Here is a 15096-nt window from a genome sequence, read left to right as displayed (position 1 = left end):
GTGGCTGGGCAATATACTACGTGGTTGGGCAATATACTACATGGTTGGGCAATATACTACATGGCTGTGCAATATACTACGTGGCTGGGCAATATACTACGTGGCTGGGCAATATACTACGTGGCTGGGCAATATACTACCTGGCTGGGCAATATACTACGTGGCTGGGCAATATACTACATGGCTGGGTAATATACTACATGGCTGTGCAATATACTACGTGGCTGGACAATATACTACGTGGCTGGGCAATATACTATGTGGCTGGGCAATATACTATGTGGTTGGGCAATATACTACATGGTTGGGCAGTATACTGCGTGGCTGGGCAATATACTACATGGCTGTGCAATATACTACGTGGCTGGGCAATATACGTGGCTGGGCAATATACTACATGGCTGGGCAATATACTACGTGGACTGGGCAATATACTACGTGGCTGGGCAATATACTACGTGGCTGGGCAATATACTACGTGGACATGCATATTCTAGAATACCCGATGCGTTAGAATCGGGCCACCATCTAGTATATGTATAATATATATATATAATTTTATCCATCTGGTATTATATTTTTATACATTGTGCTGTCGTGTCTACCTACCTACTTTACTATTGTTATTTTTACTTACCACTTCTTGTTATTTTTTTTCTTCATATTGTGCAATTAAGGCCTCTTTCACATTTCCGTCTTTTGCTGTCCGTCTCATTGCGTCGTTCTGTGCAAAAAACGCATCCTGCAAACTTGCCTGCAGGATGCGTTTTTTGCACATATACTTGTATTGCCGACGCATCCCGACGTATGGACACACGTTCCATACGTCGTGCACTGGATGCGTCGGTATTTGGTGGACCGTCAAAGCGAAAAAACCTTCAAGGGAACGTTTTTTCGTCCGTCGGGTCCTGCAATTCCTACCGTGCATGCGCGGCTGGAACTCCGCCCCCTCCTCCCCGTGACTTTAGAATGGGCAGCGGATGCATTGAAAAACTGCATCCGCTGCCCACGTTGTGCCGAATTTTCGCAACATCCGTCGCTACGTCGCGCCGACGCTTAACGACGGTCGCGAATGACGGAAATGTGTAAGAAGCCCATCTGGTCCTGGTCTCCACCAATTCTTTTTCATCTGCGGCTTCCCTTGTTTTAAACATATATATATATCTATCATGTTCATATTTTTATATTGTATTCAGTAAAAAAATATTTTGTTTGTACTATGGTCTAATTATGAAGCATTTTTTCTTGATGATTTCTTCATTTAAATTAGCCAAGTGTTCCCTCACCATCTGTGTGTTTATAGATAGTCTGTATTCTTTTAGTCCTTCAACGGCACCGTGAAGATCAGTTTGTTACAGTTGCTTTGTGAGAGCACACAGATGCAAAATAGGAATTAAAAAGGTCGGCCCTCCCAACATCATTTTTGAGTGCTTCACCCTTTTCATCCTGTAAAAATGTGAAATAATGAGTGGGGTGGGTGGGTGAGGAGTTAGTATGAGGAGGGAGGGGGAAATGTGTGGGAGAAAAGTGTGAGTGGGCATAGAGTAGAGACTGAGGTGTGTGTTTGGGAGGGGGGGTTAGCATAGTGGGGATGGTGTGCTGAGGGGTCACAGTTTAGAGGCTGGACTCTATAGGGGGGACCCAGTATGAGAGGACAGTGTAAAGAGGGGGCTCAGTATGGACAGGAGAGGGCAGTGTGCAGGGCATGTACCATAAGAGGGGGGCTCAGCGTAGGGTAGATATTTTTATTCAGGAGAATTATAATGACACTGCTATTTTTAAGGACATCATGTTGAGATGTGCTGCACAGGACAAAAAAAAACGTTTTTTGTGATACTAATTCTCATCAGTTCTATGGTTCATGTATGGTCCGCAGCCTGATGACTGGTGTGATGTATTCCTGTACTGATCTGAGTTGTGATGCTGTGTTTCTGTTCTAATGGGGGCTCTAGTGATGTATGTCTATACTGATGTTGGATATATAATGTAGTAATTTGGCACTCAACTTATTTGCGTATGTTGCTTAGAAATAAATATTTTATTGCAGTCCAAATAAAATTTTATTTGGACTGCAATAAAATATTTCTTTCTAAACAACATACGCAAATAAGTTGAGTGCCAAATTATTACATTATATGTTCAGTGGTTTGGGGAACCTATTTTGTGCACCAACACAGCTGTGCCACGATATACTCCACTACTTATACTGATGTTGGGTCTGGTTATGTATTCTTGATCCATAACTTGTAAGATTACGTGATACATGGCTATGCTAAAGTGTTGTGCCATCTGACAAGTTAAGGGTTACTATGTTTTTATTTGTTAGGCGCATAAAAGATTGTGATGAGTCCGTACTCATTCTAAGTGACTCCAGACTTCTGAATTCTTACAGTGCGTATGGCATGCTGTCAGGATTCTCTGGTGCTGGCGGTGAGAGAGGGAGGTCGCAAAAACTGAAATTATTCGATTTTTCATACATGCGGTCACAAGCCGACTAGACATGCTTGGCCTCATTCAGCAAAAATGAATTGAGTGAGGCTGGACATGTCTTAATGTGGCCAGATGAATACATGTCGTATGCTTGTGCTCACACGACTGTCCACTCTTGCCATCGACAAGGGAGAATCCTAAAAGTGTGTAACAGTACATGCGCTGTGAGAACTCAGGAGCCTGCAGTCAGAGAGTGACTGCAGACTTTCATCTCAAACCTGGACAAGCCCTTTAATTATAAAATGAAGCACTGTAGCCAATCTTAACAGCGCGTAATATGCTCATTGTCAGGATTCAGCTCTGCAGGTTTAACATCTTTGATATCGCTGCATTGACATAATATTGTTATAATGACACAAGCTAGTAATTATTATATTGTTTACTTTGCACAGTTAACCCATCAAAAATAAGTTAAAACAATTTCTCATTTCCCAAAACAGTGGAACAAAAAGCAAATGGTCTTATGCATTTTAGGATTTCAAAAATAAAGCTACTGCTCATCTCCCCCCCCCCCCTCCCCCCCCCACATTTATTTACTCCCCCATCCCTGACCCCCTCCAAAAAAACAAATTCTTGTACAGCTCCATTGACAGAAGCATAAAAATGTTATAGGTCTTTCATACTGGTAACACATTTTTTTAAAAGTGATTTTGCTATTCACATTTAGTAAAACGTGAACATATATACATTTGGTATAATCATTTTTGATGATCTATTCATACAGTTTAAAAAAAGCTGAATAAAGTGATCAAAAAAGTTGTCTGTAGCCCAAAATGGTCCCAGTGGAAGCTATGAATTACAATTGATGTATTGCATTGATTATATATGGCTTTTTAACTGTACCTTCTCATCTAAAAAGTGCTTCTTTTTTGTTGTGTATTTTTTTTACCTGTGGACATTGATTGGATCTAGTCTTGAGTTGAAAATTTCAAAAACAAATTGGGCTCTTGACATGGATGCAGCAGTTTCTGAAGTGGAGGTACATTTGCTTTGATTTTTTTCTTCCTATAACAAATATAAATACACCTCTTAAAGGGGTTTTCCAAGTGGTGCACAAACAATCGAATATTAGTAATAATAAAACAAATACATATAGTACTTGCCCTCCCCGGGTCCATCTCTCTCTCTCTGTGTTTTTGCTGCAGCAGTGACATCATTTTGGCTGCATCAGTGATGTGCCCTGTCGATCACTGAGCTCCGTGCTTGTGCCATTTTCATCAGTAGATGTAGTGGAAAACCCCTCTAAATTAATGTTTTGAAAAGATAATTGGTGTGTTTGAATTTCCACTGAGAGTTAAAGCTTTTTATTTAGTGGCATTCACAGTTCTGCTTTGATACTGGAAACTGCCTACAAACCTAACTTTTTGTACCTGTGGTAGATTTTAGCAAGAACCCATAATTACAATTTTTGTTAGCTTGCACTTTAATAATAAAAAAAAAACATTTATCATGTTGCTAATTAACAGCTGTAATAAATTCCAATGCAGGTCAGGCAAGATGTACACGAAAAAGAATATCTTGTGTATTATCCTCTATTAATGAAAGTAAAATGTACAGTTAGGTCTAAAAATATTTGGACAGTGACACAAATTTTGAGCATTGTAGTGGTTTACCAAAACACATTCAATATACAGTTATATACTTTGTATGGTCTTAAAGGGTTGGTCAGGTTTAAATTGATAAGTCTGGAGTGACTCTGTGCGACCGCAGACTTATAAATTCCCCCAGCGCACGCTGCGAAAAGTTACCAGTTTCTGAGTCAGGATCACGCGTTCTTATGTTAAGCATACTCCTGACCAGAGCCCGTCTACTGGTCGCAGCCTTGATCCATAGACTGGTGTAGACAGAGGCTGCGCCCACTGGACGTCCGCTTAACTAGACTGGGTGGAGCCTCAATCAGCACCACTGCATAGAGCCAGGTCACTCCTACTAGACAAGCTCTAGCTGGGTGTATGCATAATGCTTACAGCACCACCATTCCTGTCTCAGATACCGGCAAATCCCAACAGTGAGTGCGCTGTGGGATTCAGAAGTCTGCATGCAGTCACATGTAGTGAATGCAGACTTGTAAATTTGGACCAGACAACCTCTTTAAAGTGCAGACTCTCAGCTTTAATGTTGAAGGTATTCACATCCTAATTGCAGTAAGGGTTCAAGAATTAAAGCTCTTTTATATGTAGCTGTTTCTTTTTTTAAAGACACCAAAAGTAATTGGACAATTATCTCAAAAGTTATTCAATGAACTGCATGGACTTTTCTCTCGTTAATCCATCATCAATTAAGCAGGTAAATCATCTGGAGCTGATCCCAGGTGTGACATTTGCATTTGGAAGCTTTTGCTGTGAACCCAAAATATGCGGATAAACGAGCTCTAAATGGAAGTTAAACAGACTTTCCTTAGGCTGGAATAAAAAGACGAAGTCCAGCGGAGAGATAGCAGAAGTGTTATTAGTGGCCAAATCAATCATTTTGTATTTTCAGCAACAAAAAAAAAAAATCGTACTGGTGATCTTGGGAACTCAAAAATGCCTGGACACTCACGGAAAACAACAGTATTGGATGTTATCAGAATCATTTTCATGGTGAAGTAAAACTCCTTCACAACATCCCCCCCCCCCCCCCCCCCCCCCCCAAAGTAAGAAAAAAAGCTCTCCAGGAGGTAGGTATTTCAGTATCTAAATCTACCATAAAGAGAAGACTTCATGAGAGTTAATACTACAGAGGGCTCACCACAAAATTCAAACCATTAATCAGCCTTAAAAATTGAGAGCCCAGATTAGACTTTGCCAAAAAAACACCTAAGAAGCCAGCTCAGTTCTGGAAAAGCATTCCCTGGACAGGTGAAATGAAGATCATCCTGTACCAAAATAATGGGTAGGGGAAAAAAAGTATAGAGAAGTGTTAGAACGGCTCTCAAGTAGTGGCAAGAGACTGCGTGGGCACCTACCTGATCCATCGAACTAGGTGCATCGTAGGCTATGCCTGTCTCAGATTACCCTGGATGGGGGAGACGCCAGGGTCTCATACCTTGCTATGCTCCGATTTTGACCCTTAACTGTTCCCTCCACCACCCAGGGAGGTATGAGGCCGAAGTGTATTGGAAAACACAAACCAGACGGGTAAACAGGCAGGAATAAAAGAAAACTACAATCATATAAATACACTCAGAAAACAATAGAATGGAAAATGGCGAAATAGGAGATCCAAACTAAATGGTAGAGGATAAAGATAAACACACACATCAACTCCATGCAAAAATCTCTTTAAAAACTCTCCAACCACCTATGCCAAACACTGAACTCCAACTTCAAACCAACTAGCGATAAACAATCACTGGCAATTCCCAAGTGTCAGTGGCAAGCATATACAGTATATCATAATAGTGAGTACACTAATCACATTTTTGTAAATATTTCTATATTTTCATGGGAGTACACTGAAGATATGACATTTTGATACAATGTAAAGTAGTCAATGTACAGCTTGTATAACAGTGTAAATTTGGTGTGCCCATAAAATAACTCCAGCACCTCAGAACAAGCGGTGGACACCGCGTTCTATCCGGACACTTACGCAGCCCATCCCGGACAGGGACGGGTCCACCATACGGGTCTTAATATTACAAAAGAGTACATGGGATTTACATTCTAATTGAATAGGACATCACCTCTAAAGATTCCAACGGGATTTTATGCAATATCCTTATTCCACAACACCTCATAGGATCCATAGTAGGATCCCTCGTCTACTTTGAGCCACACCTACGTTCGTTCATTAGTACAAAGCATACTGAAGAAGGTCATTTCACTGACCGAAACGTTTGTACAGGTGGCTGCCAAAATAAAATACTTTCAGCATACAAAGTTGAGTGCCAAAGTTTATTACAAATATTCTCTGGTGTGGGAACCTTCTTTGAGCACCACTTCAGCTGTGCCACGCTATATCCCAACACATAAAATAACTCCAGACACAGCAATTAATGTCTAAACCGCTGACAACAAAAGTGAGTACACCCCATAAGTGAAAATGGCCAAATTGTGCCCAAATAGCCATTTTCCCTCCCCAGTGTCTTGACTCATTAGTGTTACAAGGTCTCAGGTGTGAGTGAGGAGCTGGTGTGTTAAATTTGGTGTTATCGCTCTCACACTCTCATACTGGTCAGTGGAAGTTCAACATCGCACCTCATGGCAAACAACTCTGAGGATCTGAAGAAAAAAATTGATGCTCTACATAAAGAAGGCCTAGGCTATAAAAAGATTGTCAGCACCTTGAAACTGAGCTGCAGCACAGTGGCAAGACCATGCAGTGGTTTAACAAGGCCGGTTCCACTCGGAACTGGCCTCACCATGGTTGACCAAAGAAGTTGAGTGCACATGTTCAGCATCATATCCAGAGATTGTCTTTTCAAAATAGACATATTAGTGCTGCTAGCATTGCTGCAGAGGTTAAAGAGGTGGGGGTCAACCTGTCAGTGCTCAGACCATACGCCGCACACTGCATCAAATTGGTCTGCGTGGCTGTTGTCCTAAAAGGAAGTCTCTTCTAGAGATGATGCACAAGAAGGTCCACTTTTTTAAAGACAAGCTAACTAAGGATATAGATTACTGGAATCATGTTCTGTGGTCTGATGACAGTTATTTGGTTCAGATCATGTCACGCGTGTATTGCAGCAACCAAGTAAGGAGTACAAAGACAAGTGTGTCTTTCCTACTGCCAAGCATGGTGGTGGGAGTGTAACCTTTTGGAGCTAAATGAGTGCTGCCAGCTGTGGGGAGCCACAGTTCATTGAGAGAACTGTGAATACCAACATGTACTGTGACATACTGAAGTAGAGCATGATCCCCCTCCCATCCGAAACTGGTCTTCAGAACAGTATTCCATGATAACTCCAAACACACCTCCAAGGCGACCACTACCTTGCTAAAGAAACTGAGGGAAAAGGTGCTGGAGTGGCCAAACATGTCCCTAGGCCTAAACCCTATTGAGCATCTGTGGGACATCCTCAAATGGAAGTACAAGGTCTCGAACATCTACCACCTCTGTGATGTCGTCATAGTAAAAGAGGATTCCAGTGGCAACCTGTGAAGCTCTAGTGAACTCTATGAGCAAGAGAGTTAAAGGGGTACTCCCATCGCCAAGATCCTATTCCAATATGTAGTAGGTGTCATAGTATTAGCATATACCTCCAATTAGAAATGTGATATATTTCTGATTCACTGTGTTTCTTTCCTCATGAGCAGGCATTACAGGACCTTCGTACCCAGTTACGACCACTGGCAACTAGCTAAATAAATATCACAAGATCAGTGGTCGTAACCATGGATACCTAAGGCCCTGCAATGCCTGCACATGAGGAAAGAGACATAGCGAATCAGAAGAACTATACTGCATTTCTAATTGGCGGTATTTGCCAATATTACTATTATTACTACACCTACTATGTATTGGGATAGGTGTCGAGCACAATGTAGGAAAGACTAAAGTGCAACACTAAGGGAAAGGGAACCCAACACTTGATAAGGGGGAAGTGGAGAACCCTAAGCAGATCTAACATCACCCTGTCTGCCTTAAGTGTCCCTATATAGGTTCTGCACCGATTGCCGAGCAGGATACCTAACCCTTGCCTTACACTGGCGATAAGCCCTGCATAGGGAAGGACAGGATGAACACTAGTCAAATCCCACTACAACTAAAGACAGATGGGATACACAAATAAGGAGAACACTTAGCTTGAGTAGACTCGGAGAGAAACGCCAAAGAGGAAGATAGCCGACTGCTATAGCTCCAAGCCTCAACAGGGAAATGAAAATCTCACCGGCAACTCCCAGCAGCAACCTGGGAGTTATAAACACCCCTGTCCAGGTTTGTCAACTAGAGTCGGGGAAGGTTGCCACTGGGTACTAAAGTCAGAAGAACTAGGAAGGAGTCTGCAAAGCCAACCATTAAGACGCTCTGCAGCTAGATGCAGTGCGACTGTCTGCAGCCTCTGATACACCTGTGGCAATAGGATCTTGGAGGTGGGAATACGCCTTTAAGGTAATGCTTGAAAATAATGGTGGCCACACAAAATATTAACACTTTGAGCAAAATTTGAATTTTTTCACTTTTGTTGCCAGTGTTTTAGACATTAATGGCTGTGTGAGTTATTTTGAAGGCACACCAAATTTACAGTTATACAAGCTGTACACTGACTACTGAAATTGTATTAGTGTCTTCAGTGTTGTCCCCTTAAAAGATATAAATATTTACAAAAATGTGAGGGATGTACTCACGTTTGTGATATACTGTATACCAAAGAGGAGTGGCCAACACAGAACAGCTGAAAAAATTCAAGATGGAGCGCTCCAGGAGATCAACTAAACCGATAAACCTTTGCACTGACAGAGCAAGGAAAACCTGTTGGTGTTCGTGTAACCATACTCCGCAATCTTCCGGCCCTTCTGTTGCTGTATCCTAATGACAGGCTCATCATCCAAAGCATGCCACATCCTCTGTAAAACATTGTGGAGGCAGTGTAATGGCATAGGCATGCATGACTCCCAATGTCACTGGGTCTCTAGTGTTTTATTGATGATACAACTGAAGACAGAAATAGCCAAATAAATTCTGAGGTATACAGGGCAAAACTTTCTGCTCAATTTAACCAAATTCAGCAAGGTTGATTGGACGGCGCTTCACAGTACAGATAGAAAATGAGCCAAAACATACTGCAAAAGCAGTCCAGGAGTTTTTTTTTAAAGGGAAATTGTCAGCAGGGCTTTGCCATGTAATCTGAGGACTGCATGCTGTAGGGCAGGGGTCCCCAACCTATGCTCACAGACCCATTAGCACGATGTCTAACAAACAACTATGAAGAGCAGGTCTCCAGATGGTGAATTTTCTGAGTAGCCCTGCGATAAATAGCAGATCTGAATGTGCATATTCTGGCCTTGAGGGTTTGGAGATGATTTAAGTATGATAAGATGGCGACCAGATAACTATCAGAGGAGGTGCTTTAAGCTGGGTGCAAAAGTGTGTTGGCAGTGCTTGATGCAATAATACTGAAAGGTGGTATTGTGGGAACCTCTGGAACTTGGTATACTGCCTCGGTGTGATTTCTATGGAAAAGCTTTGGCTGTTATTATGCCAGCAGTGGGGCTCTGTGTGTCCATACTGTGAGGGGGCGGGAGCTCAATGTGGCTCTTGACTCTCTTCTCTTAGACCTAAATGTGGCTCTCAAAATCAGAAAGATTGGGGATCACTGATGTAGGGGTTAAAGCACAGCTTTCAGTCATGCCTCTTATCAAGCCTGGTTTTGTTTGCACCAGTAGCTTATCATTGCTCAGACATATGCCTCCTGGTCCAGCTCCTGCGATAAGCACCTCACTGTTTATAGACATTGTATGTGAGCCTGGTGTGGGAAGGGGCAGTTTTCTCAGCTCGGCTGCATTGCTAAATCTAAAAATTCTGATTGTGTGAGACCGACTTCACCCAGTAAACTAAGTGATACATCGTTGGATTCAGCTTCTCTATGCCATCATCATTCTGCACTCGGATGAGGTAGCAAAAACCTGCTGACAGATTCCCTTTAAGGAAAATAACTGGAATATTCTGCGGTATCTAAGTCAATCAAACCCATCAAGCATGCATTTCACATGCTTAAGACAAAACTTAAAGGAGTTGTGCCACGAACAAAAATTATATTTTAACCCCTTTCTGCCATCGGACGGAATAGTACATCCGATGGCAGATCCCCTGCTTTGATGCGGGCTCCTGTGGTGAGCTCCAGATCCTGAAAAATAGAGGGTCTCTGTAAGTGGTGCCATTTTTTTTTTGTTCTTCCAAACATTTTTTTTCACCACTTAAAAAAGAACCTATACATGTTTGATGTTTGTGTACTCATAATGACCTGTTGAATCATATTAGCAGGTCAGTTTTAGCTTATAGTGAACATAGTAAATAAAATAAAAAAAACTTGTGTACCGTATATACTCGAGTATAAGCTGACCCAAGTATAAGCCGAGACCCCTAATTTTGCCACAAAAAACTGGGAAAACTTATTGATGCAGCAGCTACTGGTAAATTTTGAAAATAAAAATAGATACCAATAAAAGTAAAATTAAGTAGGTTAAATGTTTTTGAATATCCATATTGAATCAGGAGCCCCATATAATGCTCCATACAGTTTATGATGGCCCCATAAGATGCTCCATACAAAATACGCCCCATATAATGCTCCATAAAGTTCATGATGGGCCCCATAAGATGCTCCATACAAAAATATGCCCCATATAATGCTGCATAAAAGGTTAATGATGGCCCCATAAGATTCTCCATTGAATAATATGCCCCATAGAATAATATGCCCCATATGCTGCTGCTGTGATTAAAAAAGACATACTCGCCTTTCGTCGTCACTGGGGGCCAGGTGCCAGAGTCGCTGCTGGCTCAGGCCCCCGACACTTGCGATATTCACATGTCCCTGTTCCACCACTTCGCACTGCTGTGTCTTCCGGCTCTCTGCAGTGACTGTTCAGGCAGAGGGCGCGCACTAAACATATCATCACGCCCTCTGACATGAACGTCACAGCCAGAGGACACGGAAGACAGAGCCCGGCGGTAGAACGGTGACAGGTGAATATCGCATGGCTCACCCTCCCCAGTCATACTCACCCCCTCCTGGTGCGGTCTCTGCACGTCCCTGCTTCTCCGATGGTCTCCGCCGGCAGCTTGTTCCTGTGTTCAGCGGTCACATGGTACCGCTCATTAAAGTAATGAATATGGGCTCCACGCCTATGGGAGTGTAGTCACTTGCATATTCATTACTTTAATGAGCGGTACCATGTGACCGCTGAACACAGGAACAAGCTGCCAGCGTGGAGACCATCTGAGAAGCAGGGACGTGCAGAGATCGTGCCAGGAGGGAGTGAGTATGATGTGACAGCTGCCGCTCCCCCTCCCCCGCCGACCCCCTGGGACAATGACTATATGAGTATAAGCCAAGAAGGGGCACTTTCAGCCTAAAAAAATGGGCTAAAAATCTCGGCTTATACTCGAGTATATGCGGTAATTGCATTTTTTTCAAATTTCACTGCACTTGGAATTTTTTCCCCGTTTTTCAGTACAGTACATGGTAAAATAAATAGTGTCATTCAAAAGTACAACTTGTCCCCCAAAAAACAAGCCCTCATACGGCTATATTGACAGAAAAATAAAAAAAGTTATCTGGGAAGAAGGGAAATCGCAAGGTGGCGAAGGGGTCAAAAATTACCCTTTTATTGTAAATTGAATTTGTCCAATTACTTTTGAGCCCCTGATATGAGGCTTTTGTAGAAAAATAGTTGCAATTCCTAAACATTTCACAATTTATGTATTTTTTCTATTTTATGTTTTAGTCAAAGCTGAAAGTCTACACTTTAGTTGCATATCAGTTGTTTCTTTTTAAATCCAAAATGATGGCATGCTGAGCCCAAATCACAAAGGTCACAGTCTAAATATTTATTCCCACAAGGCATATGCCAGCAGGCTTTCTGCCTAGATTTTCCTGGTGAAAAATCCACTGCATATTACAGTAGTAGTTTTTGTTTGATTTCGTAGAATACAGTTCACACGCAGTGATGAGACTATGCAGTGGAAATTGACCCCCGATGTGGATATGAAATCAGTTAATATATACTTCATATTTCACCTTTTGCAATTCAAAAGGTTAAATGTGCAGCAAACCTACAGCATATCTGTAAAGAATTCCAATGGTTTTTGACTCTGCAGAATTTGGTTTCTATATTCTATCTAGTGTTCCTCTTCTGCCGATCTGCAAATTGGGCATAGTGAGATGCAACTGTGCAGTACAAATTCCTGGCAGCTGTGTCTCTCCACAACTCACCTGCCCATCAGGGAAGTAACATTGGAAGCACACTTTTAGGCCACATTCACAAATTCAGTATTTATAAGCCAAAATCAGGAGTAGAACAATTAGAGGAAATGTATAACAGAAACGCGTCACTACTTCTGCATTTTTCCCCCTCCTGGTTTTGGCTTACAAATACTAATGTAAAATACTGCACATGTGAATTTGGCCTTAGAAGGATTTCCAGATTTCAGAAAAGTCCCATCTACAAGTACTTTTGTTTTTTTTTTTTAATGAAAATTCAGCTTTAGTCAACCTCCTTGGGTCCAGTACTGTGCCTATGCTTTCGATGTCTGTTATAGACTATTGCCCTGACATGATGTCAGCAGCGCTGCAGCCAATCTGTGGACTCAGCGGTTTGTGCGGTCTATGTGGGCAGAGCCATTGAGCTCACTGGCTACAGGCACTATGAGCAGTGGTGGAGATTTAGGCTATGTGCACACGTTGCGAATTCGGCTTAGGAATTTCTGGTGCGGATTCTGCCTCTCCTGGCAGAAAACGCACCTGCAGTTTTTTGTGCGGTTCCGCAGCGTTTTTTTTGTGCGTTTTTGCTGCGGTTTTCTTGCGGATTTGGTTTTTACCCCTGCGGTTTTCTATAATGGAGTGGGTACAAAAACGCTGCAGATTCACAAAAAAATAATTGACATGCTATTTCTTTTAAACCGCAGCGTTTCCCCAGCGGATTTTCCGCAAAGTGTGCACAGCATTTTTTTTTTCATTGATTTACATTGTACTGTAAATCAATTGCGGATCTGCAGCGTTTCTGCACCTCAAAAAACGCTGCGGATCCGTAGCAAATCCGCAACGTGTGCACATACCCTCAGGGCTTGAAGATGTTTTAAAACAAACTGCACCTGAAACCAGAAAACCCATTCTAAGGGTATGTGCACACGATGCGGATTTAGTGCAGAATTGGTGCAGAACTGCAGCAGATTTTTCGGCTGCAGAAACGCTGCAGAACTGCACTGTGATTTACAGTACAATGTAAATCAATGTGAAAAAAAAGCTGTGCACATGGTGCAGAAAAATCTGCGCAGAAACGCTGCAGATTTCAAAAAAGTGCATGTTGCTTCTTTTGTGCAGTTCTGCAGCGTTTCTGCACCCCTCCATGAGAAATCTGCACTGGTAAAATCTGCACAGAAACTGCATCAAATCTGCACCTGCGTTTTCTGCCAGGAGATGCAGATTTAGTGCAGAAAATTCTGCACCACATTTCCTACGTGTGCACATAGCCTAAAGAGTTTTCCATTTTTCATATTTTTTCGCTAACGAGGCGGCTTGCCTAGTGTAAAAATAACACAATGAGGTTCACTCACCTACCCCTGCCTCTGATTACACAGATGTAGTCGATTTGAGACTGTTGAACCAGTGATTTGACTGCACAGGTCACATGCTGTAGTCGTGAGGTCACTAAAATAGACTGTCAACCAAGACTGGTGGCAATGACAGAGGCAGCGATGGTTGAGTAAAGCTAATTTTTGTTATTTTTAAATTGGGCAAGCTTGGGGAGTAAAAAAAAGAAAAGCCTTGTAAATATGAAAGTGTGCCGTGGTTGAAGCTATCCAATCATTCTTTACAACCCATCATAGGAAGTGAGCGATATAGAGATTACATAGGGTTGTTGAAATTGTATGATCACTTGCATTTTATCTTTACAGCACTGTAAAGTCAACAATGATTGGATGAAACTAGGAACTTTGTATCTTACTGTCTGTACAGGATGTGAAGACTTAACTCTCCTTAATAACTTTTCAAGATGCATAGCAGAAGCACTTAAGATGGATGAAATAAATGAAAGGCCAGAAATTCCCTTTTGTGAATTTGCAGATTTTAGTAAGTATACTTGGCTCTCCCACAACAGGGTTTCCACATCCGTAAATTGTAGGGAGACCTAAGGTGTGTCTCAGTAAGCTTGTATGACCAAGACCTATGTAGCTAGTACATATAAATATACAAGAATAGATAACATGGTGCTCAGCTATTTAGCTAGTTTATTCTGTTTAGAGAATAGAAATAAAATGCACATTCACCATAATAGTATGTGCTACACAACTCTGACTTGTACTGATAAATTATAAACAACATGCAGAATGTGCTTACAGTTCTTTAAGATTTTGTGTTCACAACATTTGTTTCTTTTTGCAGTTTTTAAATATGCGCAATTTAATGATATCCAAAAAAATATTCTGGGAAGGATCGGAATTTCTGTCATGTTCTTTTATCATGGGAAAGAACAGTGGATAAAGGTATTTGTAAAAAGCTGGAGCTTATTATTGCCCTCTTATTTTATTTCTAAATAATGTAGTTAATTTACATATTTTATTTGAATAATTATTGTAAATTAATTTAATTTCTTTGTTACCACAATGCCATCTGGTTTCTGTGTTTGTGCTTTGTTTTGCCCCATTTTCATTCCACTATTATTGGTATCCTGAATGCCAATTACTAAATATGTTTAAAGAGGACCTATCATTTCCACACATATTAGTGTATATTACAGTAATGTGGCTAGATATAAATAAACATGAAATAAATTAGCTTTTGAAGAATGACTAAAATTGCATGAATTATGTTATGAGAGAATCGCAGTTTATGGGAGCCGCCATCTTGTGATTGGCAGCTCACAGTTTTGTTTTTTCGTGACATACTTTACTTCATGATAGTGGTAACATTTGTTTCATAAGACTCTAGAGCAGGGGTCCCCAACTCAAGGCCCACCA

The 15096-nt window shown here is 41.5% G+C and overlaps 1 protein-coding gene across 1 annotated transcript in view; it reads left to right on the top strand.

Moving 5' to 3' along the window:
* The window catches only part of TOPAZ1 (testis and ovary specific TOPAZ 1), a 353700-nt gene that overhangs the window by 202587 nt on the left and 136017 nt on the right, over positions 1-15096 (top strand). The window contains exons 13-15 of the mRNA XM_077268982.1: positions 3403-3469; positions 14035-14209; positions 14522-14622. Of these exons, the coding sequence (XP_077125097.1) occupies positions 3403-3469; positions 14035-14209; positions 14522-14622 (343 nt within the window). The remainder of the gene's footprint in view (positions 1-3402; positions 3470-14034; positions 14210-14521; positions 14623-15096) is intronic.

The sequence above is a fragment of the Ranitomeya variabilis genome, chromosome 6 (genome assembly GCF_051348905.1).
Source record: "Ranitomeya variabilis isolate aRanVar5 chromosome 6, aRanVar5.hap1, whole genome shotgun sequence".
Classification (NCBI taxonomy): domain Eukaryota; kingdom Metazoa; phylum Chordata; class Amphibia; order Anura; family Dendrobatidae; genus Ranitomeya; species Ranitomeya variabilis.
The sequence above is the reverse complement of the archived record's forward strand: the minus strand, read 5'-3'. Positions and strand labels throughout refer to the sequence as shown.